The following is a 24,420-nucleotide window of genomic DNA, read 5'->3' as shown; positions in this document are numbered from 1 at the left end:
TGAATATTATTCAGTGCTGTCAAAATGCCATTTGCAAGGCCTTGAGCCTTTCAAATTTTCCTTTCTACTGTCAGATCATTGTCCAGTGAATTTACTGGGGCGAGATCTGATGTGAAAAATTAGGTATTACCCTGATCAGCTAAACTGACAGGCTAAAAATCCAAATTACCCAACATAACTCCTTTCAGCGTGTAATGATGAACATTAGACCCTTACGTTATGTTTATTTGTGGCAAATCTGCAACCACAGCATGAATGAAGTGAATCTGAAGCTAACAGAACACACTTACTTGCTTACTAACCAAGTGAAAAACATAGATTTGCATTGCACTGAACGGATCCAAGAGGGGGAGTTAAATGACCGGTATGAAAAGGAGTGTTTTAGAAACTTAGATAAGACTGAGGTTGTTTTGGGAATACAAGTAGGAGCGAAGTTGAAGTTGACTTGTTTAGAATTGATGAAAGGGAAGGCTAACCACACCTGATTGACATAAAAGGCTGCGTCCCAAACATGTCACTGTATAAAGGTTGTAATAATCAAAAGAGTGATTTTAGTCCTTGAGGGTTGGAACTGTTGTTGTGTGATGGTTGAACAGACATTGTGGATACTTTGGTGATTGAGAATAAGCGAAATGTCTGATTTCTGTATTAAGTTGATCTATGTCTCTCATGAGGAGAGGACAGTGAGTTGTGTATAAATGTGTACAAAGGACATGATTGGTTGTGTCCAAAAGGTCAACAGTGAATGATTGTTTGTTGGCAGCTCCAACGAAGGAGCAATGTGAAAATGACACAGTGAAACTATTATGTCACCTAGCAAAGATAAAGACAGCCTTTCAAAATTACAATTAGTAAAACATGAAGTTAAATTCCTAGGTTAACTGATCTCTGTTGAAGGTAAAAGATTAGAAAATGGCAGAATAGAAGCCATTCGGAAAAATACCCATGCCAATCACAAAAAAGCAACTAATGTTTTTCTTAGGTATGTGATTTTATTGCAGAACTTTCATCCCTAAGTATGAAGTCCTCGAGGCTCCCTTAAGCAAAATTGCTGATGGGAAGGGCCTACAGGCCCACAGTGCACTTAGTTGGAACATCAAAGCGGATAAGGCCTTTGAAACATCGAAAAGAGCTCTGCAGATAACACCAACACTGCGAATCCCGGATCCAAACAGACCATTCACTCAGACAGTGAATGAAAAAGGAGGGTGTATGACGTCAGTATTACTCCAGGGTCATGGAAGTAAACTAGGACCAATAAATAATTTGTCTTTTTTAGCTAAATAAGACCTTATAGTAGCAGGTCTCCAATGTGTTTGAAAGCTGTGCCAGCTGAATAAAAAAGTGGTAAATGATTTAATAAACTTAGTAAGTTACTGAAATTTGACCTTGTTGGTTATAAATGTTGTTTCTCAACTGAAGAGTATATGATATGATAAGATGACAGCTAGATGGCTGAGGTATAACAGTGTATTAATTGAAATGACTAACATCTAGTGGTGGGCAGATCGATACCAAATTTTGCAGTATCGCACACCACTACTAATATCACAATGAAAATATGTTATGTATTTAATCCTGATATTTTTCTTCCTACAGAAAATGAAGGTGAACCAAATGATTGTATTAATGTTGTTAATGGAGTTTGCTTTCCTAGACCAGATTTACAGGAAACTACAAAACTATAAAATCCTGATATGGAGCTGTTTGTTGATAAATCTTCATACAGAAGCACAGAAACAGGAAGAAGCTGTGTGGGGTATGATGTAATGACAAAAAATTTAACAATTAAAGCAGAATCACTAACATCTCATCTATCAGCTCAAGCTGATGAATTAGTAGCATTGTAAATTGGCTAAAGGGAAAAACTGTTAGCATTTTCACTGACTGTACATATAAATTTGAAGTAGTACATGAGGCTTTTTGACCTATTTAGGTAAACCTATCAAATATCACAACCTGATTTCTGCACTTCTGGATGGAATCCTATTTCCAAAAGCTATTGATGTATGTAAATGTGAAGCTCACACCTCACGTTCTGATCCCATTTCACAGGGCAACAACAGAGCAGACATGGCCAGAAAAAGACAGCAGTGAAATGTACAGTAGATAAATATTTTGTGTTGTGGAAAAATGATTTCTGTTTCTGCTGACCTGACAGCCATCCAGTACTTCGCCAAGGCAGAAGAAAAGGCCAAGTGGAAGCGAGCTGGGTGTAAAAAAAGGACGAGGTTTGGTATGGTCCAACTGGTAAGCCGTGTCTTCCCAAAATTTTTTTTTCTAGATTATGATAATTTGACACATGGTCGAGACCGTGTGTCAAAAAGGAGGGATGCAGGTAGTATCTCAAGACATTAGTACACTATGGGCTTAACTAGCTTAACTAATTACTCCCAAAAAATTTTGTGAACGGTGGATGATTTGCAAAACAAATAACATTAATAGGGGTATAAAAACTCCTTAAAGTGCCCAACCATCGGCTGATAGACCATTTCAGCATCTCCAGATTGATTTCATTGATATGTTCTCCAAATGGATTGAAGCATTCCCAACTAAGGGTAGGACATTAAAAACAGCATGCAAGTGCGGTAGCAAAGGCACTTATAACTGACATAATCCAAAAGTGGAGGATCCCTGAAAGAATTGGCAATGACAATGGTACTCCATTGGTCAACAAAGCATTACAGCAGGTCGTGAGTATGTGATTTACTGATTTAAAACAACATTGTGTCCATCACCCAGCATGGGTGGGGCTTTGGAGCAAGAAAATGGCACACACAAATTGACAAAATGTCGTTCAGATACTGGTCTGACATGGGTTAAGGCCCAGCCAGTGATAATAATGTATATGAGAACTAAAATAAGGGAAGAACAAACCTAAGCCCTTTTGAGATCCTATTTGGCAGGCCTCCAAATACAGGAATTGGGCCCAGAGAAACTCCAAGGCCACTCACAGATGAGTGTGAGTGAAATGTTAAGTTATTGCGAAACCTGTCCTGTGTTTTGTGTGAAGTTCACAGGCAGGTGAAAGACTTCCTTCCAGGACCAACGAGTACCTATCTACATGATCTGAAACCAGGTGACTGAGTGATGGTGAAAGACTTCAGGAAAGACTTCGGGAGAAAAAGCTGGAAAGCCAAGAGGTGGCTAGATCCATTCCAAGTGCTCCTACCGACACACACCATCGTCAAGGTTGCTGAAAGAGCCACGTGGATCCACGCTAGCCATGGCAGAAGAGTGCCAGAACCAACTGAAACCAGCCCTGACACACACACACACAGAGCAAAATTAAAGGGGCAATGTGAGCTTGTCATTTTGCCCAAAACCACACAAAAACAAGAGAGTTTTTGCATAAAAGTCACCTAAACGTGTTGAGCCAGGAGAGGGGTACCTGATAAAAGAAGAGGACATCATCGAGCCAACTGACATTGGACGGTGTGAAATAGCTGATTGATCGAACTGAAAAAAACCTTTGAACACTGTGTAATAAAGTACAGTACATCTTAAATCAAAATCCAGAACATTTAATGAGACAGATTTTCACCTCAGTAACTAGTGAAAGAGTCAACTGTGAGCTTGTGTGTGAGTTTTTTCTGATTAAACAGGATCAGCGAAGTGACATTTGGAATTTGTGGAAGATCCAGAGACTGAGAGTGAAACCTGGGGATAACACCTGTGTTGCAGAAAATTGTTGTGGACTAGATAATCTATAGAGGAAGGGTGTTTCTAAGCCTTGGTGAGGTGGGACGAGAGCTGATTGGGCGTGCCCGCACTCCGAGCACCAATATACGTCAAAAATGGCAAAGTCTCACCTAACCTAGAAATTTCAAAGTCTGATAGAAATGAAAGCCCAATGTTTGACAAATGGTGTATTGCATGTTAGTATGTCTAACATTTGATGTGGCTTAGATAGGTTAAATTGGGGAAAAGATAGCTCAATTCTTAAACAGGTGTTCGAGAATTAGGTATCAGTATTACTGTTTATGAAAATAACTAAAGTGTTAAATAATTGATGTAAATAGTTTTTTATTTACATATTGAGTTCCTGTTGACTGAGAGTTTTTTTTTGATCATCTTATCACTCAAGTTGATACAAGTTTTTGATGATTTAATGTCTTTTGAGTAGTTGGTTTTTATATTTACGTATTTAATAATCATTTACACAATTATTTACTCACATTTATCTTACTCGTATACTGATATTTACTGGAGATTTTCAAATGTTTATTTTTCTTTCCTTTATGAAAAATTTTGAAGCATTTAATCAAGGTAGAATGGTTGTCTGATAGGCTTAATCATATAATTCATTTTATATGTAATCATTTCTTATGTAAGTCATCCTGTGCTGAACCTGTGGTGTCAAGTACACTATCGCACATCAGGTAGGTCAGTTGGTAAGATGGGTAGGGTGTGGAATTTTCCCTAAATTAGAAATTGGTTGATAATTAGCTCATGAGGATTTTCTCGTGAGCCTGAGGGTTTTTTGCCCACCCCTGGGGGATGACAGGATGAACAAGCAGATAGTATGTAACATTTATATTAAGCAATTATATTAATCATTCTTACATTAAGACTTTATTAATCACTTATGGGTTTGTGACAAATTCACAAAAGAGGGGAATCTATTCTTAGTGATATTCTCAGAAATATTCCTAGCACAAAACAGTATATTCATTTCATAAAATTTCTTTTAGGTGTGTTTACTGTATGATAACAATACCTCAAAACTCTGACAAGGGAAGGGTATGTGTTAATTGTAAATGAAAAGTTTGTTTAGTATATAACATTTTGTTAGTGTTGTCCAGGAAGGACAAGAGGAGGGATTGTGAATGGAAATTTTATATTTTATTAGTTATTTGCATTAAACTTATAAGTTTCTGCTTTCTTAGTTCAATTAGCAGAGGTAGAAGAGACTTTTGGAAGGTTACTTAGGGGCAGAGATATGTTGACCTTGGCATGGTCTTCTTGCTTCCGTGGGAATGCATGGGTGTTAGGATTGTGTGTGCGGGGGTGCACGCGCAGTTTTGATACTGGTGCATTCTTGTGGAAGTACGCCACGTTTCTAACTGACTGTTCTTGTAGGATGATAAGCAAGTTTGGTGTGGAAAGTCGACCTTGAGCTGGGTTACTGAGCAGAGTTAGCCTGAAGGGGCAGTAAGCGGGGTATAAATACTGTGATAGGGCAGACAGAAGTCGCCCTCTCTCTCTGTAAAGCTGTGTGAGCGGTTTGCATTGAGGTTGGCCCTCAGCTGAGTAATAAATTGATTATTTGCTTTTATCACTATCCCGGTTGTCTGTGTCAATCTTTAAGGGTTATTTTGAATTCCCACAACAAAAGTCAGAGACGATCGCTCATCTATTGCTGCTGTTTGAGTTGGTCATCTTCTAGACCTTCATCAGTGGTCACAGGACGCTGTCTACGGGGCGCTGTTGGCTGGATATTTTTGGTTGGTGGACTATTCTCAGTCCAGCAGTGATCGTGAGGTGTTTAAAAACTTCATCAGTGCTGCTGTGTCTGATCCACTCATACCAGCACAACACACACTACCAAATACCTACTCTGTGGTGGTCCTGGGAGAGTCCTGACCATTGAAGAACAGCATGAAAGGGGCTAACAAAGCATGCAGAGAAACAGATGGACTACAGTCAGTAATTGTAGAACTACAAAGTGCTTCTATATGGGGAGTGGAGCTGATAAAATGGACAGTAAGTGTAGAAACCAGCAGGTGGTTTTAATGTTATGGCTGATCAGTGTATGTGTGAAGTTCTATAAAATGAACAGTAGGGGACGCTAATCATTGTTCTAGTCTATATACAGTTCTGGGTAAATCATGTTCGTCACACCAAATAATTTTAGATTATTAAAAGAAACGTCATTTTACATACAATAAACTGGAATTGAAGCCATTACTTTAAATAGACCATTAATAAATAGGTTTATTAATAATAATAGATGTTTGTATTTGTATGCAGTTACACACCTAGTTATACATATTCAATTCACTTCATGATGAGACATTTAGATGCTGTTCAGAATTTTCCTTTTTTTTACCTACTGGATGAGCACATCATTTAAAGATAATAGTTCTAACTCTAGTTACATTTTGAACACTGATATTCTATTTTACTGCTCTAAAAGAATAAAAATGCTGGTAACTCACATCAGCAATCCTCAGCAAGTCTACTGAGCCAGACAACAATGAATTAGAAACTTCATATAGTCTGGTAACAAGCTGCTCATATTTTTTTATTGCTAAACTATTTCTTTAATGCGACTAAAAATAATTTTCTATTATGCTTTGTAGCTAATCTAGATGATCAGATTATCTTGTACTTTGTACAACCCCAAATCAGAAAAAGTTGGGACAGTATGGAAAATGCTAATAAAATAAAAATGCAGTGTTCCTTACATTTACTTTGACTTTTATTTGATTGATTATTTTATTTTGTCTGCTCAACTTTACCTCCATTCCTGCCTTTCAGACCTGCAACACGTTCCAAAAAAAGTGGACGGGGCCAATTTAGGGCTAATAATGAGGGGGAAACACTAAATAATGATGTGATTCCAAACATGATTGTAATCATGGTTTGGTACAAAAGCAGCATCCAGGAAAGGCTGAGTCTTTGATGAGCAAAGATGGCCGGAGAGTCTCCAGTTTGTCAATAATTGTCAATAATTTTCTCCTGCATTTGTTGACAATGTACCTCCAAGGATGATTGGAAGGGATTTGCATATTTCTCTCTCTACAGTGCATAATATCATTAAACGATTCAAAGAATCGGGAGGAATTTCAGTGTGTAGGCCAAGGGTGCAAGCTTAAGCTGAACACCCGTGATCTTCGATCCCTCAGACAACACTTCATTAAGAACCGTCACTCAACAATAGCTGCTATAACCACATGGGTGAGGGATTACTTTGACAAACCTTTGTAAATCACTACAATACAGAGTTACATGCACAAATGCCACTTAAACCTTTACTGTGCAAAAAATAAGCCATGTTGACCATGTCCAGAAGCGGCATCGACTTCTCTGGGCTCTGAGTTATCTAGGATGGACCATCACACAGTGGAAACGTGTATTGTGATCTGATGAATCAGCATTCCAGGTCTTTTTTGGAAAAAATGGACACCGTGTGCTCCGGACCAAAGACGAAAAGGACCATCCAGACTGTTATCAGCAACAAGTCCAGGGTCTGTCATTGTATGGGGCTGTGTCAGTGCCCTTGGCAAAGGTTATTTACACTTCTGTGATGCAGCATTAATGCAGAATAGTACATTGAGATCTTAGAGCAACATGAGCTGCCTTCAAGATGTCATCTTTTCCAGGGACGTTCATGCATTTTTTAACAAGACAATGCAAAACCACATGCTGCACACATTACAAAGGCATGGCTGCGGAAGAAGAGGGTACAGGTACTGGACTGGCCTGCCTGCAGTCCTGACCAGTCCCTAATAGAGAATGTGTGGAGAATTTTGAAATGAAAAATGTGACAAGACAACATTGCAACCCAAATGCAACTTTTTAGTGCTGTGGTCTTTGCACTTACTAAGCTGGTAGTGTGTGTGTGTGTGTGTGGAGTTGGGCTAAGGGAACAAAATGTTTTTTTCTACCTCAAAATGTGCTCACATTCCAGAGAAGTATAAGAACCCCTGACCTTTATACAAATAAATGTAGTTTGATGTAAAGGGCCTTCCTACTGTACCTCTTGTTCTCTTTTAGAAGTGCACTGAGGGTTGTGTGTAGTGGCAGTGAGGAAATGATGACCTTGAGTTATTTATAGGCAGTGAAACGAGCTGCAGTTTGCAGGCATGACTGTACCACTCTGTTCAGACTCTCCTGAGAAAGTGAGCCGGCGAGGGGAGGGGATTCAGTCCAGTGGAGCTCCTGCATCTGTCTGCCAGTTCATTAGACACACTAAACAAAGATGCTGAGGATGTAAGAGTGCTGAATGGTCTGTTCAGCCACAAACCACTGTCTTTAAATATTCATTACTCCCTGGCTACACTGTGTATTAGATTTCTACATGGTGACAGTCAGGAAGAACACATTGTGGCAGCATGCAGTGCAGTGAGTGCCACACAATTCCAGGATTCTAAGACCCTTGGTTAGAACGTTACCTCTTGTCACTGGGTTTCCTCCAGGTACTCCAGTTTGTAAATGGGTGTGTGGCACCCTGCAATAAAATTGTGCCCATTGTTTTTGCCACACCCACTGCAACCCTGATTAGGATGAAGCGGTTACTAAAGCTCAATGAACGAGAAAATTAATTGTCAGACAAATTGATACTGCATGGGCATGTAGAGACTGCTTTTAATTACTAACTTTGACCTGTTGTGGTAAGACAAATGTGCAGTAGAATCAGTCATAATGAAATGCTCTGTAACATGTGTCCACCGAAATGTCCATTACATTTGGCCCTTTCTCAAGAGGTGAAAAATAAGGTGACATGATAAATGAAAACCAAGAATACAGTTGACTGAATTGGAAGAATGTGTTGGCACGATCGTGGGTTTTTACAGCAGTGGAATAGCTGAAGAACAAGGGACAGAGCTGTGGCCCTCCCTTTATACTGCTCTAGTCACAATCACATTGGGTGTTGGACTTCGGAATATCCATTCTGTGCTAACCGTTGTTTTTTATCTGCTTACAACAGCTTTAAGACAGCTTAATGACAGACACGTTGCTCATCTCTGTACCTTAGATTTCCAGCCACATGACTAAGTATTGTGACTGTAAATTCTATATTTTAATACTTCTTTACATTAAACTCATAAGTTTCTGCTTTTCTTATAACAATCAGCAGAGGTAGAAGAGACTTTTTGAAGGTTTCAGAAGTCCAGAGATATGTTGACCTTGGCATGGGCACCCCCACACACACAGTTTTGATTGCACACATGTTCTTATGCAAGTATGCCATGTTCTTAACAAGCTGACCATTCTTGTAGGATGATAATCAAGTTTGGTGTGGAAAGTCGGCCTTGAGCTGGGTCGCCGAGTTAGCCTGAAGGGGCAGTAAAGGGGGGTATAAATAAGGAGACGACGGGACGGTATCCATTCTTCTGTAAAGGCCTGTGTGTGTTTGCATGGTGAGAGGCTCCTCAGCTGAGTTAATAAATTGATTATTTGCTTTCACTATTACTCCAGTTGTCTGTGTCAATCTTTAAGGGTTATTTTGTATGATTTGTGTAAATCCTATTTATTTAAAGTATCCTACAGGACACCCAAGGAGGATTGGGGTCCCTGCTGAGTCTGGTTGCTCTCAAGGTTTCTTCCTGTAATTTTAAGGGAGTTTTTCCTTGCCACTGTTGCCCTCGGCTTGCTCAACAGGGGTTTTTGGTCTGCTGGTCTACAATGTCCATTGTAAAAAGCGCTATATAAATAAATTTGACGACTATAAATTGATGACAATGTGGATAAAATATGATCATATGACCCTGCCATTAAGATAAGAGAACTTATTTGCACTAAAAAATGTGTATTAATATTTCTAATGTCCACACTCACAAAAATCATTCACACATCTTTTATTTCATCACCTTTATTTACACGTCCTCAAATACTTTTCCCCTTTTCCATTTTCAGAGTTCTGTACAGCTCTCCCATTCCCTCCAGTCTTTGTCTCTTTCACAGTCATTCTCAGTCAACGGGTCCTTGGAAGATGAGCTTGACATGGCCGTGCTGCCCAGTGAGCCACGTGCCACAGAAAGGGCATGCTGCATGAAAGGCATGTGTTCCGTGTGGCAGTGGGATCTGGCTCCAGCCGTGTGCCGTCTTCTCCGAGCACACGTGACCGCAGGGGCAGAAGGCGTGAGTCGGGGGTCCTGCGTCGAGGTACAGGCCGCCCTCGCAGCCCAGCCACAGGGGCACGTACGGTCCCACCTTCCTGCACATGGGGCACTCGCGCTCGCCGCCCCCCGCTGCTTTCTCCTTCTCTCGGCGGAAGCCCCAGTTGTGGTAGCCGTGCACGTGCCCGCAGTTCATGTAGACCCACGGCTGCTTCTTGTCGACCGTGGCGCGTTGGGCGAGGCTGGGAAAGGCTAACGTGTTGAAACCCACCGGGCACTGTGGACGTGCCGCGTTCAGCTCCTGGCGCAGAGACTCGAGCTGCTTGAGCGTGGGCGTGCGCCTCAGGCCGCTCGGGCTCCGCCACAGCAGCGTGGCGCCACACAGGTCGATCAGAGAGCCGTCTTGCAGCGTGTTTGACTCATTCTCCACCTACAGGAGTGAAAAACCCACACGCTGGTGAGAAGTTAAGCATTTAAACATTTAGATAAAGGCAAACAGCACTGCTCTTGTTATCTCATATCTCTTTATTAAATATTATCCTCTTCTTACATAGTCTTTTCTGTTTGTTTGTTTAATAGGATTTTAATGTCATGTTTTACACTTTGGTTACATTCATGCCAGGAACGGTAGTTACTCATTACACAAGATTCATCAGTTTACAAGGTTATATCGAACACAGTCATGGACAGCGGGATATTCCGCTTGCACACCAGCACCGAGTTTATGAACTCCTTGGTTCGAAACTCGGTGTTGCCTCCGGTCGGCTGGGCGCCATCTAGCGGGCATAATTGGCAGTGCCTGCAGCAGATACTAATTGGCCACCGTATCTGCAGGGTGGGGGCCGGACTATGTGTGGGTGGGTGGTTTCTTTATACGCTGTGTAAGGACCCTGATTGGCAGAAGAGACGCCTGTCCACCAGAGGAAGGCTGTACACGTGTCGGAGGAGGCATGTAAAGCGACGTGCTCTCCTTGGATGCAATCTGGTATCTCTCAGCAGCGGAAGACACAATTGAGTGCACTAAATCGGGAGGAAAATGGGGAGAAAATGCTTTAAAAAAAAAGAAAAAAAAAGAAAGGACCCGGACTGCCCCACCTGGGAATCAAACCCAGGACCTTCTTGCTGTAGGGCGACAGTGCTACCCACTGAGCCACCGTGTCGCCCTAGTCTTTTCTGAAGACCTGAAAAAGTTCAGGGTAATTTTAAGGAGACAAACTGGAGAGGTTACTGCTGAATAATTATTCAATTTTGCTCATTAACAAGACAATTTAGCAGCAAAAATGGAACTGTATAAAAATACCACCAATATCATGGTTTATAGTATAATTTCTGCTTTTAACTAGAAAATAAAACGATACAGGAGCAGCAGCAAACATTTGATTTGGTTGGCAGGAAGAAATTTCAAAGCCGAGGTGATAACGGTATTGGATTTAGCCTTCAGTAGTTTATTCAACAAAGAAGAAATACAGCTTCTCTTATCATTTTAAAACATTAAAAACAATGTACATGATGTCACTCAGGTGGCACAGCGGTAAAGTATGCTAGCTCACCAGAGTTGGGGTTTCGAATACATCGTATCGAATCTCAGCTCTGCCTTTCCGACTGGGCTGGACGGCTGCATGAACAACAACTGGCTGTTGTTCAGGGTTAGAGGGTAAGAAAGTCGGATCATAGATCCTCATAACTGGTGCGACTGCAGCCCCTGCTGGCTGACTGATGGCGCCTGCACAGGGCTGAGGAATAATGCTGATGGGGGTGTGGCCCTCCGTACACAGTGCCTGTCAAGTATATGAACTCGACTCGTGCAGGTGAAAAATGCAGTCTGTACTGACTGTACGTGCCGGAGGGGGCGAATGTCAGTTGAGAGGCGTCCTCAGTCAGCGGTGAAGGGTCGAATCAGTATAGAGGATGCAATCAGGGTAATTGGACATGACTAGATTAGGAGATAAAAATTGGGGAAAAAAGTGGGGAAAAATACATATATTAAAAAAAAATAAAACAATGTACAATGGCAGCCAAAAGTCTGAGACCATGAGTAAAAATGTCTCCATTTTTGCATTGTCTTTTAAATTTTCTGTTAATTTTCTTGCTTTTCTTTACAATTTCAAACCTAAAAGCTTTGCAACAACTGCATAAAGACCAAAAAAGACCAAGAATTGACCTGAAGCTTCTTGAGCATATACGAGGGCACCTGCAGACTAGGGCTGGGCGGTATATCCCAAATATCGATATATTCAATATTACTTTTTACATGATGTTAAAAATGGCCATATTCAATGCCTTGAAAAACAGATGTATAAACCAATCAGAGCTTCCGAATTCAGATTTTGTGCAGAATTTCAATCTCTCTCTTGATTGGTTGTAAAAGCATAAGTGAGAGTTTAGTGAACGAATTACCAGTTTCACCTTTTTAACGGTAAAGCCATTTAAAAAAGTTAGTTTGATGGACAAACACAAGTAGAAATGGATTTATATATTCTGGAAATATTCTGAAAATATATAAGGTAGCCTTCAAAAAGAAAAACAAGTGGATTATATCCTCAGGTAAGCAGCGGTTAGGATTTTATGCTGCTGTGTGGTTGATCTGGGTCGCGGTGCTGCTGTTTACGGTGCGCTTTTATTTTGAAATGATAGCAAAGCATTATTAAATATTTTTCCGGGATTTTTGATGCTCATTTATTTAAAGTAAAATGGACATCATAAATGTGATTGTGAGATTCTGCTGGTTTGTTTGATATAAATATTGTCAATATTAATACAAATACAGCCTTATAATACTACAACATATAAACACAGTAATTCTGTCAGAATGTTTCAGAACTACAATGTTTTGTGTTTTTAAGATAACTTGTAAACAAAATAAGCTCAAATACAGGCAGTGGTTTGCCATTGTACTTAAAGTTTACATTAAATCATATCATATATCGCTTCTTCTCAAAGGCATATCGAGATATGAGTTTTTTAGTCATATCGCCCAGCCCTACTGCAGACTTGAGAAATTCAAGCATTCAATATCATCACAAGATGCTGTTTGGATTATATGAAATGATGCTGGGATAACATGGATCATCAGCTTTTGCAGAACTTGTGAAGTCCATGCCAGCCTGAGGGCATGCTGTTACTACAGCAAAAGAGGGAAAATACTAGACAAGGACATTCTAACATTCATGTAAGAACATAAAGACTCAACTTTATACTGAAAGTGTTTTGCTGATTATATAATAATAAACATTGTCTTCAATCTGAAAATGGGCCGGCTTAGTGGGTAGCACGGTTGCCTCACAGCAAGAAGGTCCTGGGTTTGATTCCCAGGTAGAGTGGTCTGGGTTCTTTCTGTGTGGAGTTTGCATGTTCTCCCCGTGTCAGCGTGAGTTTCCTCCGGGTGCTCCGGTTTCCTCCCACAGTCCAAAGACATGCAAGTGAGGTGAATTGAAGATACTAAATTTGTCCATGACTGTGTTCGATATAACCTTGAGAATCGAATAAACTTGTGTAATGAGTAACTACCGTTCCTGTCATGAATGTAACCAATGTGTAAAAACATGACGTTAAAATCCTAATAAACAAACAAACAAATATGTATTTTAATATATTCTTATGATAAGTAGTCGACTAAAACTAGACTAAAACTAAAACAATTCAGATGACTAAAATTGACTAAAACTAAATCAAATTTTGCTAAATCAAAATTTTCATCTATCGATCTACCTAACTGGAATCTTCCATCCATGTGAATGTAATCACGTTTTTTTTTTTTAAGTTTAGGCTATCTTTAAATAACTGCACCAAACCTGAAAATAATAATATGATGAATCAGTACCACAGCACATGTGTACTATCACAACACTGCTTACCAGTTTGCCTCTTTGTTGAGCCGAGCGTGTCTCTCGCAGGGCAAAGACATTGCCACACACTGAGATTTCCCTCCACACCCCTGGAGTGGCCTCGGAAACAAACTCCTCTGCAGGATGCATCACTAACACCCCATTGGTCGTCAGCCCATCCATCAGCCCATCTGAGGTCCGCCATTTAGCTGCCCGCTCCTAACAAAAACAATGTAAGGAAAAAATTGGTTTAGATGGGCTATTCAAGTGGAAAAACACAAGATTACACTTGTTACATCTTTATAAAAATAATAATTTAAAATACCTCTAAACATATCACTTTAAACTATTAAAAATAAGTTAAGATAGGTAGATAGGTTGGAGTTCAGGTTGGCTCCATCTTTGTGCCGGGCAGCCAAACCCCGCTGCAGCTGAATGATGGGTAAATATATGGGCAGTCAAATAAGAGATGGGATGAGTTTTAGTTTTTTTAATTCTCCCAAATCATAGTTATTCCATAATATCCATAATAAAAATCTAAATTTACAATTGATTACCTACAACTCAAGCTTTGTGGTGACTTAGACATTATTTATGTATTTATTTATTTATTTATTTAATGCCATATTTACACTTATACAATTATAACATACATGGCAAGATACACTGATCAGCCATAACATTAAAACCACCTCCTTGTTTCTACACTCACTGTCCATTTTATCAGCTCCACTTATTATATAGAAGCACTTTGTAGTTCTACAATTACTGACTGTAGTCCATCTGTTTCTCTGCATACTTTGTTAGCCTCCTATCATGCTGTTCTTCAATGGTCAGGACCCCCACAGGACCACTACAGAGTAGGTATTATTTAGGTGGTGGGTCATTCTCAGCACTGCAGTGACAATGACATGGTGGTGGTGTGTTAGTGTGTGTTGTGCTGGTATGAGTTGATAAGACACAGCAGCACTGATGGAGTTTTTAAACACTTTACTGTCACTGCTGGACTGAAAATAGTCCACCAACCAAAAATATGCAGCCAACAGCGCCCCATGGGCAGCGTCCTGTGACCACTGATGAAGGTCTAGAAGATGACCAACTCAAACAGCAGCAATAGATGAGCGATCGTCTCTGACTTTACATCTACAAGGTGGACCAACTAGGTAGGAGTGTTTAATAGAGTGGACACGGTATTTGAAAACTCCAGCAGCATTGCTGTCTTATCCACTCATACCAGCACAACACACACTAACACAGCACCACCATGTCAGTGTCACTGCAGTGCTGAGAATGATCCACCACCTAAATAATACCTACTCTGTGGGTGTCCTGTGGGGGTCCTGACCATTGAAGAACAGCATGAAAGTGGGCTAACAAAGCATGCAGAGAAACAGATGGACTACAGTCAGTAATTGTAGAACTATAAAGTGCTTCTTTATGGTAAGTGGAGCTGATAAAATGGACAGTGAGTGTAAAAACAAGGAGGTGGTTTTAATGTTATGGCTGATCAGTGTAGGTTGGAATTCTTTGCACATGTCAGGGCTTTCAGTTTGTGGTAGGACATGAACCCTTGATCTTCTCAACTATAGACCATTGCAGTTACCAGTGTGCCATTACTGCTATTATGTCTACAAAAACATAATAACCTTGATTTAAAATCGCTAAAGTGAGCAGGTGTGGTATAGAATTCCATCATTACATTTTCTACAATTGATAAACCATAGTGAAATGTCAAAATAGACCATAATAACCATGATTTCATGTATGTTACAATGGCATAATGTTAATAAAATAATAAATGTTAGCATTCAGCTGACAGGATGCCTTAAAACATCCACTGTATATAAGAAATTAATAAAGTCTGAGGATCTAGCCATCCACATTTGATTTCATTAGCTTAAATATTTGAGCCTGATGTTTGATGTTACTTACACTAAAATGTCAACCTTCATAGTTCACATCTTGTTGAACATGCTGTAATGTCTAACTTTATAGATTTAAAAGCTACTAGAAGATCTTTATTTGTTCTACTAAATATGTTATGACTTGAATCCACACAGTAAGTCATTGTGTTATGCAATATTAATGCTGTTCTTTATTTAAATGCATCTTTCAAAGTATTAAAATGAATACCAAGGCAATATAGGAATTCCCAGTGATGATACTTTATATACTAACTGCATATTACTTACATCATTTACAGGTTTTAATAATACAATATTTATATCCCTGTGGGTCGTATGGGTGTACACTATTTATATCTACGCTTTCTTTTTCAGCCTCTTTCTCTCTCTCTCCCTCCTTCTCTAGCTCTCACCACCTCCACAGAATGGCAGTGGGCAGAGGGAGTTCGCTCTGTGCCAAGGACATTAGTGTGTCAGGACTCATGCTGTGGTAAATCAGAACATGCATCACTGACTGCTACAATCAACATCATGCCTTCTTCTGCCGTCTAAACACTCATGTTAATGCCCATTAATCTGCTTACATTTAACTTTTAAATGATTACTCCAGTGTTTTCACCTAAACATAGCTATGACAGAAAAACTCTCAGTTAAAACTGATTCTAACTAAACATGAATAAATACTGCAGTTTCAGCCCCATCCTGGTCATTACCAAAATCAAATGGTCTAACTTAAATGCTTGTTTACTGCTTTCAACAGCAAAAAAAACCTCTAAATTATCTAAATTATTTGATTAATGCAATTTTTCATGTGTAAGATATATTTTGACTTTCAGTAAAGTGCCTCAGACTTGAATCTATCCAATTATCTATTGAATCACATTGCGTTTTAGATTCAAACTGAAAATCATAAGAAACATGATCACACTGGGTAATCTACTTTATTAATAACATTAGTTTTGTCAATTACATCTTTAGCATTTGTGCAACATTATGAGTCAATTTTGAGCCGTTTCTCTGGGTCTTCAATTTTCTAAGCTTTCCAACGTTCTCAGGTACAAAATTGGTGCCCTGTCCAGCGTGTTTCTGTGTGCCTTGCACCCATTGGGAGCTAGAATAGGCTCCAGCACACCCCAGTGACCCTATTTAGGATAGGCGGCTTAGAAAGTCCCTCATGTTATCCTCTCTATTCTCAGTTTTTCTCCCAACACACATTTCAATGTATTTTTGGTGCTAACAATTGTACAAATTACAAATAAACTCAGATTTTTTTGAACCAGTTTAGTTTCAAGTTTAATTCTGTTCTTGACAACTTTGGCAAGCTCTTTCGCATTCAGCATAATTGTTACTTGTGTATAAATTCTTTATTAATCTAAATGAAACAGCTGTAAAACACGCTAATACACCCAAGCTGACATCTCAAATCTGTGGGTTCGAATCTTAGCTCTGCTACCGGAAGGCCAGGTGCTTATACGGACAATTATGACCTCTGCGGGCTGACAGATTGTGACTGCATGGAGGCGGGGGGTAATGGAGATAGGTGCATGACTCTCCATGCGCAATACAGATCTTTATTTAAATTCACCTTATGCAGGTGAAAAGATGTCAGAGCAGGCATGTTAGTCAGGAGTGGAGGTCTGCAGCAGTAGAGGAAGCGAAATGCGATCTGGCAATAGGAGACTACTAAATTGAGAGAGAATTTTTTTACATGCAAGCTTCAATGTTTTTCTTTATCAACTGTGTTATAGGTCATGTTCTATTGGAAAAAACTGGGTGCAAGGAGGGACTCTCCTATACAGGACACCAAACCATCTCAGGGCTTCTGCAAGCCCCTCAAATTTCCTCCAATCATGTCTGTGTTCATGCCCGTTCGCCTGATAGTACCGCTAGGATTCGAACCCAGATCTCACCACACTTGAAGAGGAATGCTAACTACTTTGATTTAACTCTATTATGTAGGAAATTGTTAAATGAAAGTAGGTTGTTTAATAAGCAAGTACCAATTAAAGAAATCAACTAGAGATGCACATTTTGCCAGTTTCTTTAAACATTATTTAAATATTTAATTATTTAGTAATTTCATTATTTAAATATTATAAATGTATAAAAACGTTTTCTGTTTGGTTACGAAACTAAACATGCAGCTGTTCACACAGCTGGCTAATGTGCACTGGGGATGGGAACAAATCGGTGTTCTTATTTTGTACAGACTATAGGTTCATTCTTAATTGGAATCAAACATCAGCTGTTTAAATAATATTTTAACCAACATTAATCAAACAACGAATATTCCGCTAGCACACCAGCGCCGAGATTCTGAACTCCTCTGTTCGAAACTGGGTGTTGCCACCGGTCGGCTGGGCACCATCTAGCGGGCATAATTGGCAGTGCCTGCAGCAGACACGATTCTGCTTGGGCGGGATGACCGGACTACGTGGGTGGGGTCTTCAAACGCTGTGTAAGGACCCTGACTGGCAGATAGAGAGGCGCCTGTGCAGAGTGCATAGGTAAAAAGGGTTCCACTAAGGGCTGCACGCGGGTCGGAGGAGGCGTGAGCAGCATGAGCACCACCTCAACTTCAATCATGGATCTGCCAGCAGTGGAAGACAAATTGACTATGTTAAATTGGGAGAAAATGGGAGAAAATAAATAAATAAATAAATAAAACAAGGGTGGCATGGTGGCTCGATGAGTAACGCTGTTGCCTCACAGCAAGAAGGTCCTGGGTTTGATTCCCTGATGGAGCACTCTGGGTCCTTTCTTTGTGTAGTTTGCATGTTCTTCCCATGCAGTCAGGGTAATGAGAGATACAAAACTGCCCTACCTGTGACTGTGTATGTGTTTGTGTTTGCCTTGTGATGGAGTGGTGACCTGTCCAGGGTGCTTCCTACCTTTCACGCACTGCGACCCTGACCAAGCAGTGGTAAAACAGACAATGTATGAATGAATCAATCAAACATTGACTGTTATTGGTTTATCACGGACAACCCTAAAATCAGCTGGAGAATGAAGAAAAACATCAGGAAATAGACCCAAATTTATGTGCAACTACTGTGTTGGCGGTTGAGCAGCTTCAATGCAGCTTCAATTTAAAAGGTCCACTGGTAAGAAAAAAAAAAATCCTGCCATCTGCCAGCTACTCTTTTATCTTTCCTTTTCTCTATGGTAAACAAATCCATACATTCAGTAGCATCAATGTGTTTTTTTCTCCTACATCAGTAACTGCTGCAGTGACTTACTCCGAGGAAGATGTTTTTGGAAGAATCGAAGCCGGCAGCATAGATGCGGGCTGTGTAGGGGGCGTTGCGTTCACACATAATGCGGCAAGCGTAGCGGGAGATCGTGCTCTGGGCTGACTGGCCGCCCTCTCCTCCAGCACCCCCTTGATTCTGCCCTTGACACTGCCCGCCGCTGCCCACCATGTCCGTCACCACGAAGTCAATCATGCTCTCTGTAGAACGGCCGATCTGAGATAGAAGGAGATATCAGCACAGTGAGAAGTAAGTTTGTGCTCCATTTAGAATGAAATGTATTTATACCATGCTTACACAGTGGTATATTCACGGCAGGAAGGGTAGATCATTTTTATGTTAGTCTATAATCCTTGTCAAGTGTTGTTTTAGTATGCTGTTTTTTATATGCGTTTTCTCAGACCAATTATTTCCAAGAAATTGAGGATTGTTTCTATTTTGGCTTGGTTAAAACATTTAGATTTAATTCAATAAAATAATAATAATTTTATGCTTGTATGTGCCAAAATGACATGAACCCTTGTGTTTAATAACTGACGTAAGGAGGAATTTTAAACAATCTGTGATTTCTAATTATAAATGTTTATGTAAGGTCACAATGCACCCTCCACCATGCTTCACAGTTAACTTACAATGACGTTTTTGCTTCAACCATTGAGCACAAAGAATTAATAGTCTACATAACATGTGTTTATCCTAAGAAAAAAGCCCAAAGGTCATTGAGACAACAACTCAGTGACAGTATTTAGTCAAGCTCTAGTATTTAACCAAGTGCAATTTAAACATAGTACTGGTACCCAGGTGATAGATACCTAGCTATTGTTAATTTGGCTAATTACAACTGTCATTTGTTTTTGAAGTTACTATAATGCATTGTTTCAAAGTTGATTGGTCGCACCCTAAAAGACTGTTGCTGGACAATAATGGGTGGGTCACAGGAATGATAAGAAAAAAAATGTGATTACAAAATATGCACATTAACAGTGTGCAGTGTGGGTGGGTCCTCGCTTTTAGTCTAAACCTGTTAGAACTTTCTCCTAGTTAAAATGAACATGAAGGTATACACTGAAGTGCCAGAAAAAAAACTGGTACACCAGTCTAATACTTGCTAGGTACCCCATGGGAGAGTAGGATTGCAGAAATACAATGAGACATGGGCTCCACAAGCTTGCTTCCTGCAGAACAGTCCACAATTCTGTTGTATTATGAGGTGTAGGATTTCTGTGTTCCACTGCTTGTTGTATGGCATACCAGAAGTGTTTGATAACGTTGAGGTCTGGTGATTTATGTGGGAATGGCAAAACGACAGTTCCTCCAACCATAATTTGGCATTTTTAGACGTGTGTAGCGGGGCATTGTCCTGTTGGAAGAGGCCAAACCCATCAGAATGAACGCAGGACATGAACAGGTATAACTTGTCAGAAATGAGACACACACGCCCAAATGGCGCAGCGGGATATTCCGCTAGCATAGCAGCACTGAGATTTTTGAACACCCCGATTCGAATCTCAGCTCTGCTACCTGTCGGCTGGGCGCCATCTAGTGGGCACAATTGGCAGTGCCTGCAGCAGACAATAATTGGCCATTGTGTCTGCTGGGTGGGGAAAAAAACAGACTAAATGGGTGGGGTATTCAAAACGCTGTGAAAGGACACTGGTTAGCTGTGCAGAAGTGGATGAGCCTCATGTGCAAATCCACCAAGGCACAGGTGAAAAAGAAGGGGTTGAGGACTGTGCACGTGTTGAACGCAATCGGGATCCCCAGCAGCACAAAACTAACTGGCTATGCTAAATTGGGAGAAAGGGGGAGAAAATTAATTTAAAAAAAAATAAAAAAAAAATTAGACACACCTGTCACCTGTCAGAGACGTTTGTAGATGTGCCAGGGGTCTCATGGAATACCAGGTAAACAAACCCCATACCTTTATGGAACCACCACCAGCTGCTACAGTCCCCTGTTGTACCAGTTTTTCTGGCACTTCAGTGTATTCGCCTGTTTTCAAAATCAGCACTAATGTCGTACTAGTTGCAAGCAAAAAAGACAATTTTAAGTTTGATCATGATTTCTTTTAGCCCAATTAAAGGATTTTAGGACCTTAAGATATTTCCTAAAAAACACTTGAGAGCCAGTGAAGTAAAGCATGTTAAGATGTACCGTCATGAGCCGTTACCTGAAACATATCTGTGTTGGAGTCGTGTGTGTACTCTACTATAACAGAATGACTCCTGGACAAGGTGTAGGAGATACTGTGCTGACTTTTGTTGCTCAGGGCCTAAAACACAAAAAAAAACACACACAAACACACCCATAAAGATTAGAACACGAGATTCCCGATATTATGCAACGGGCGCTGCAGAATTATGTAATGCTTTTCCATTAATGGTATTTAGTGGGTTGAGCAGAAGATACAGAGGCAGATTTACAGTGCTGCATGTCACAGCAGGTCACTGAGTTCACAGTCTCAGTAAAATAAGTCCAAATTTTATTGCTTTTCACTGAAAACAGGTGTAATCATGGGTCCAGAAAAATTTGCCAACCCTGAAATTAACCAACCCTAAAAGGAAAGAAGTGAGAACAACAACTTATGTACATTTATTGTTTTGTTTTTTATACACCGACCAGGCATAACATTATGACCACTGACAGGTGAAGTGAATAACACTGATTATCTCTTCATCACGGCTCCTGTTAGTGGGTGGGATATATTAGGCAGCAAGTGAACATTTTATCCTCAAAGTTGATGTGTTAGAAGCAGGAAAAATGAGCAAGCGTAAGGATTTGAGCGAGTTTGACAAGGGCCAAATTGTGATGGCTAGACGACTGGGTCAGATCATCTCCAAAACTGCAGCTTTTGTGGGGTGTTCCTGGTCTGCAGTGGTCAGTATCTATCAAAAGTGGTCCAAGGAAGGAACAGTGGTAAACAGTGGCAACAGCCAAGGCTCATTGATGCATGTGTGGAGCGAAGGCTGGCCCGTGTGGTCTGATATAACAGACGAGCTACTGAAGCTTAAATTGCTTAAGATGCTGGTTCTGATAGAAAGGTGTCAGAATACACAGTGCATCACAGTTTGTTACGTATGGGGCAGCAAAAGGGGGGCCAACACAATATTAGGAAGGTGGTCATAATGTTATGCCTCATCGGTGTATATGGTTTTATTAAGTACAATATGTTTTATTAAGTATCATCATTATATAGGTGTTAAAAAGCAATCATCTGAGGGTCTGAAACAGATTAATCCAATTTACAGTTTCCCTTATGAAAAAAAACTGATTCGGAATTCCCACAAATCACATTTTGAACAGCCTCCTACGAACTGTGTAAGAATACTAAGGTTGCACTGTAGTTTGAATCTACGACCTGTATAATACATTACCTCTTACCTTTGAAACCAGAGGTGTGGATACATTGTGGATGACATCAGGTTTGACTCCGTTGGCTTTGGGTCTTTTGTAAAGGGCTAAGCGACTCCTCCTGCGGCCTTTGTCCCCACCAGCTAACGATCCATTGTGTCTACACACAAGAAGAAGACAGCAATTAGCATTACAGGATAGAAAATGACAGTTTTCTTAAAACTAGTACAGTTTAATTTAGTTTTTAGAACTACTACAACTGGATTACCAGTCAGGTGTACATAAATGGGTAAGCATTTGCCTAATAACATTAGTTTTTTCCCCCTCACACTGACCAGCCACACACACAATAACTTAAAGATCTTTCTCCCCCACCTTTTCCTCGGCACTTGACTTTACATCACATACTACACATACATGTATATATTTATATATAGATATAGTGTTTTCCTATATGGTTGCAATTGTCATACTGCTGTATAATAATAGTAAGTGCATTACATAATCAATATTTTTTTTACATTTTATTCTGCTCTATTTTACCTACTCTATTTACTGTACTTACACTGTGCTGGAGCTGCTGCAACACTTGAATTTCCCCCATGGGGATCAATAAAATAATCTTAATTTTAATCTACAGCTAATTCATATGTGAGATTGTGTAAAGGTGCCTAAGAGGACAAAACTCAAGGCAAAATGTTTCATCTAAACTGTGAAGCTTCTAAGTGTTTTTTGGCAAATAAATGTAGGTCATAATTGAGAAAAAAGAAAAACAAATCTTAGTATAACTAAATTTCATAGTAGTGAGGTAACAGCATCAGTGCATTTAATGTCAAGTAATTTAAGGTCACAAGTGCTACATACAATATCTAATGTTTCACACAATGAATGACTTTCCTAGGCTCTGTTAACATAAACAAATCTAATTGTAGGGCTGCATTTAAGCAATCACTATAATTTAAGCAAAGCAGTTGTAATTGTTAACCATATTTAAATGCTTTTGCATTTAATGCCATGGTTTAGATGAGATACTAAGGAAAAAGTTACATGTTGTTCTTAAATAATGCTCATTTCCTTATAGCCAGACAGTCTGTTGTGTAAAGCCAGTTTTTACTAAGTGGTTGCCATGGTTATGTATTATTTATACATAACTTTTAGTCTTTATACAGGCATACAGTGCCTTGCAAAAGTATTCAGCCCCCTTGAACTTTTCAACCTTTTGCCACATTTCAGGCTTCAAACATAACGATATGAAATTGTAATTTTTTGTGAAGAATCAACAACAAGTGGGACACAATCGTGAAGTGGAACGAAATTTATTGGATATTTTAAACTTTTTTTTAGAAATAAAAAACTGAAAAGTGGGGCGTGCAATATTATTCAGCCCCCTTGCGTTAATACTTTGTAGCGCCACCTTTTGCTGCGATTACAGCTGCAAGTCGCTTGGGGTATGTCTCTATCAGTTTTGCACATCGAGAGACAGAAATTTTTGCCCATTCTTCCTTGCAAAACAGCTTGAGCTCAGTGAGGTTGGATGGAGAGCGTTTGTGAACAGCAGTTTTCAGCTCTTTCCACAGATTCTCGATGGGATTCAGGTCTGGACTTTGACTTGGCCATTCTAACACCTGGATACGTTTATTTGTGAACCATTCCATTGTAGATTTTGCTTTATGTTTTGGTTCATTGTCTTGTTGGAAGATAAATCTCCGTCCCAGTCTCAGGTCTTTTGCAGACTGCAACAGGTTTTCTTCCAGAATGGTCCTGTATTTGGCTCCATCCATCTTCCCATCAATTTTAACCATCTTCCCTGTCCCTGCTGAAGAAAAGCAGGCCCAAACCATGATGCTGCCACCACCATGTTTGACAGTGGGGATGGTGTGTTCAGGGTGATGAGCTGTGTTGCTTTTACGCCAAACATAACGTTTTGCATTGTGGCCAAAAAGTTCGATTTTGGTTTCATCTGACCAGAGCACCTTCTTCCACATGTTTGGTGTGTCTCCCAGGTGGCTTTTTATGGATATCTTTGAGAAATGGCTTTCTTCTTGCCACTCTTCCATAAAGGCCAGATTTGTGCAGTGTACGACTGATTGTGTCCTATGGACAGAGTCTCCCACCTCAGCTGTAGATCTCTGCAGTTCATTCAGAGTGATCATGGGCCTCTTGGCTGCATCTCTGATCAGTCTTCTCCTTGTTTGAGCTGAAAGTTTAGAGGGACGGCCGGGTCTTGGTAGATTTGCAGTGGTCTGATACTCCTTCCATTTCAATATGATCGCTTGCACAGTGCTCCTTGAGATGTTTAAAG

At 40.0% G+C, this 24,420-nt stretch overlaps 1 protein-coding gene across 1 annotated transcript in view; it reads right to left on the bottom strand.

Moving 5' to 3' along the window:
• Positions 1 to 9,525: 9,525 nt before the first annotated feature.
• Positions 9,526 to 24,420, bottom strand: part of peli3 (pellino E3 ubiquitin protein ligase family member 3) — a 39,412-nt gene continuing 24,517 nt past the window's right edge. The window contains exons 3-7 of the mRNA XM_062994063.1: positions 22,149 to 22,278; positions 20,938 to 21,039; positions 18,756 to 18,983; positions 13,643 to 13,831; positions 9,526 to 10,218 (exon numbers count right to left, since the gene is read on the bottom strand). Coding sequence (XP_062850133.1) covers positions 9,640 to 10,218; positions 13,643 to 13,831; positions 18,756 to 18,983; positions 20,938 to 21,039; positions 22,149 to 22,278 — 1,228 coding nt within the window. The 3' untranslated portion in view covers positions 9,526 to 9,639. The remainder of the gene's footprint in view (positions 10,219 to 13,642; positions 13,832 to 18,755; positions 18,984 to 20,937; positions 21,040 to 22,148; positions 22,279 to 24,420) is intronic.

This window comes from Trichomycterus rosablanca, chromosome 4 (genome assembly GCF_030014385.1).
Source record: "Trichomycterus rosablanca isolate fTriRos1 chromosome 4, fTriRos1.hap1, whole genome shotgun sequence".
NCBI lineage: Eukaryota > Metazoa > Chordata > Actinopteri > Siluriformes > Trichomycteridae > Trichomycterus > Trichomycterus rosablanca.
The sequence above is the reverse complement of the archived record's forward strand: the minus strand, read 5'-3'. Positions and strand labels throughout refer to the sequence as shown.